Genomic DNA, 3,148 nt, shown 5'->3' with positions numbered 1-3,148 from the left:
ATTTAAGAAAGTGACGATAAAATTAACAAATTGGAAGAGGAGCTCCATTCCAGTCTCCAAGGCATTCGAGAAGAGGATCAATGATTTTACCCTGGCATATTGCTGTGAATAATTTGTCAAACTCTTCACCTGGTGACTTCACCTTTTCTCCGGTTAGCAACCCAGTCCCCAACTCCTCTCTCACAAACTTGTACAGTGGGTAAGATCTGCATTCTTTGATCTTGTTTGGAATTGCAGCTTTCCCACTCTCATAAGCAGCCCTTGCACTTTCAACCTCCTTCGGCAAGACGGTCTTCAACTCCTCCTCAAAAATTGCAATCTTTTGAAAGATTGATGTGTTAACGTCCTTCTCATTCTCTGCATTTACCAAGGCATGGTCTACAAGCACTTGCCTGAGTTTCTGCGTCAGTGGGTATGTAGCACTGCATGGGTCATCTATGTAGGAAAATACATACTCCCTGTCAACAACTTTCAGTAGATCCTTTTCGCAAAATCTTGAAGGGTGAAGTTCTCCGTTGAAACCTGTGGTAAGAGTCCTCTTGGAAACTTGACTGACAGTGTTCTTGACCGAGCTTTTCAAATTCTCCTCCAAATGCCTCAAATCTATTGCTTGGCAAAGTGCCATCAAGAAGGTGGAAGACATGAGCTTAAGGATCTCAATAGATTCATTTGTCTTCCTGGATGAAATCAGACCAAGAGAGTTCACATCTTGGTTGTGTTGCTCAGCACTTTGGACATGGCTTGTTACTGGATTTGCGAGATACTGAAGTTCAGAGCAATAGGAAGCCATGGCAATTTCAGCTCCCTTGAAACCATAATCCAAGCTAGGATTTCTGCTAGCGGTGAGATTTGAAGGCAGACCGTTGTTGTAAAAGTCGTTGACAAGCTCGGAGAATTGAGCAAACATGAGTTTGCCAATAGATGCAAGAGCCAAACGTGTGTTGTCCATGGAGACTCCGATTGGGGTTCCTTGGAAATTACCACCATGCAGTGCCTTGTTCCTTGAAACATCAATAAGAGGGTTGTCATTCACAGAGTTAATCTCTCTCTCAATTGACTTTGTGGAGAAACGAATCACTTCAATGAGAGGACCAAGCCACTGTGGTGAAGTTCTGAGAGCATATCTATCTTGTTTTGGCTTTTGCAAAGGATCTATTTCGTGCAGTTTCTTGGCATCCTTCATGTAGGAACTTCCNTCCAAAATGTGCTCCATGATGGCAGCAGCCTCAATTTGACCAGGGTGGTGCTTTAACTTGTGTGTCAAATGATCNGTGAACTCAGGCTTCCCTTGCATCACTTCGGCAAAAATGGCTGATAGAACTTCAGACAACACNGCCANTATATTTGCNTCGAAGAGAACTATAGAAGCTAAGCCAGAACCGACAGCCGTGCCATTAACAAGGGCAAGGCCTTCCTTGGGTTGCAATTCAAAGAAGTCAGAATTGATGTTAGCCGATTGAAAAGCTTGCTTGGCATTAAGTAGTTCTCCAGANGGTCCAACAGCTTTGGAGTTAGGTCTGCCAGTTAGCAAACCGGCAATATAGGAAAGTGGAACAAGATCTCCAGAAGCCGTGATTGTACCACGAAGTGGCAAACATGGGGTAACGTTGTTGTTAAGGAGCTTGGTGATTGCTTCTAAGATTTCAAATCTGATGCCTGAGTAGCCTTGAAGAAGAGTGTTGATCCTCACTAGCATGGCTGCTCTAGTTGCCGTGTGTGGCAGTGTATGGCATGATTCAGTCCCATTTCCAAATATTCCCGCGTTTAAAAACCTGAAAAGAAATAAAACAATCATAATTAGGAATTCTTGTTTTAAATTAATCATAAAGTAAATCCACCTTGAAGAAAGCATATGTTTGCAGTAATTATTACAAAACACAAGAAAAATGTTCTCATCGTAGTTACATAATTAAAAACGGAAATTTAATATGAAATAGCAAAACATATTTACGCTAAATATATAATGTTGAAAAATAAAATTGCATATTAGTAGCTTATCCAATACAAGACGAATTCTGTGTGATAACACAGGTTGAGTTAGGTATGTAAGAAATTTCTTTAAAGCCGTCCAGCTTAAAATAAAAAAGAAAAAGTTTTTTTAACAATACTATTTTAACAGCTTTTTGACAACACATACGTGAGAGTTTGTGATTGATCTGTTTTAAATATTTTTTATACCAATAAAATGATGACACGTATCCTATTATAAAAAAATGTCAAAAAATATTATCAAAATATCATATCCAAAAATAAAAATTATTTTCCATGCATTACTGTTAAAAATATAGTCATACATTATATAAAAACCAAAAATATAAAAGACAAAATTTAATTAAAATAATTAAATTCGCACTTTAATTTTCACTGAAATTCAAGAGAAAAAAAATGTATTTAACAAAAAATGCAATTACAATTTAAAAATAAAAAAACAAATATAAAACATTTTGTTTACGTAGTTGAGAATTGGTTCGCGATATTTTAGAAAGAGAACCTTAATCATGCATGTCTTTGAATGAATATATATAAAAGACGATCAGATGGAATGGTAGTAATTTTTTATGGTGTTAAATTTAGGTAAGTACCGTGCTCAGTAAGCAGCACCGGACACATGAAAGATTGAAAACAAGGAAAATAGTACGTATAGTAAGCATAGATATTTATATATATACGTAGAGTTTGTGTTTGCGTGTTATATACGTAGAGTTAGTTACCTGATGAGTTCTTTCTGCAGTGCACCACCTTGTTTGGTTCGGCGGTGTGAGGTGGCACCGAAGCCGGTGGTGACGCCGTAACTGTCAGTGCCATTGTTCATGCTNTTCATCACCCACTCACTGCTCGCCTTAACACCTTCCCGAGCGGACTCCGACAGCTCCACCCTCACGCCTTGGTCGTGTGCAGACACCNCCGCCACCTGAGCGATGGTGAGCGTCTCGCCACCGAGGCGGACCAGCGGCTGACGGTATTCGGCCACCATGCGCTTGACCTCATCGAGGTGGCTCCCCTTGAGCGCCTCCGCGGCCGTTCCCCAATTGAGAGGATCACTGGTCTTGGTGGAAGTGAAGCAGAAGGAACCGTTTTGGTTGCCGTTGGTGAGGGTAGTTGCTTCCATCTTAAAACAGTGAAGAGAATGAAAAAATGGAGATGATGA

At 40.0% G+C, this 3,148-nt stretch overlaps 1 protein-coding gene across 1 annotated transcript; it reads right to left on the bottom strand.

Moving 5' to 3' along the window:
- On the bottom strand, positions 1-3,148 carry LOC106755252 (phenylalanine ammonia-lyase class 1; the record flags this gene model as incomplete). The annotated part of the gene is given in 2 exon segments (NM_001317308.1): positions 1-1,772; positions 2,712-3,148. Coding segments are annotated over 2 exon segments (2,148 nt in total).

This window comes from Vigna radiata, unplaced genomic scaffold (assembly GCF_000741045.1).
Source record: "Vigna radiata var. radiata cultivar VC1973A unplaced genomic scaffold, Vradiata_ver6 scaffold_1066, whole genome shotgun sequence".
Taxonomy (NCBI): Eukaryota; Viridiplantae; Streptophyta; class Magnoliopsida; order Fabales; family Fabaceae; genus Vigna; species Vigna radiata.
Note: the sequence above shows the minus strand (reverse complement) of the source record. Positions and strands in the feature narration are given on the sequence as shown.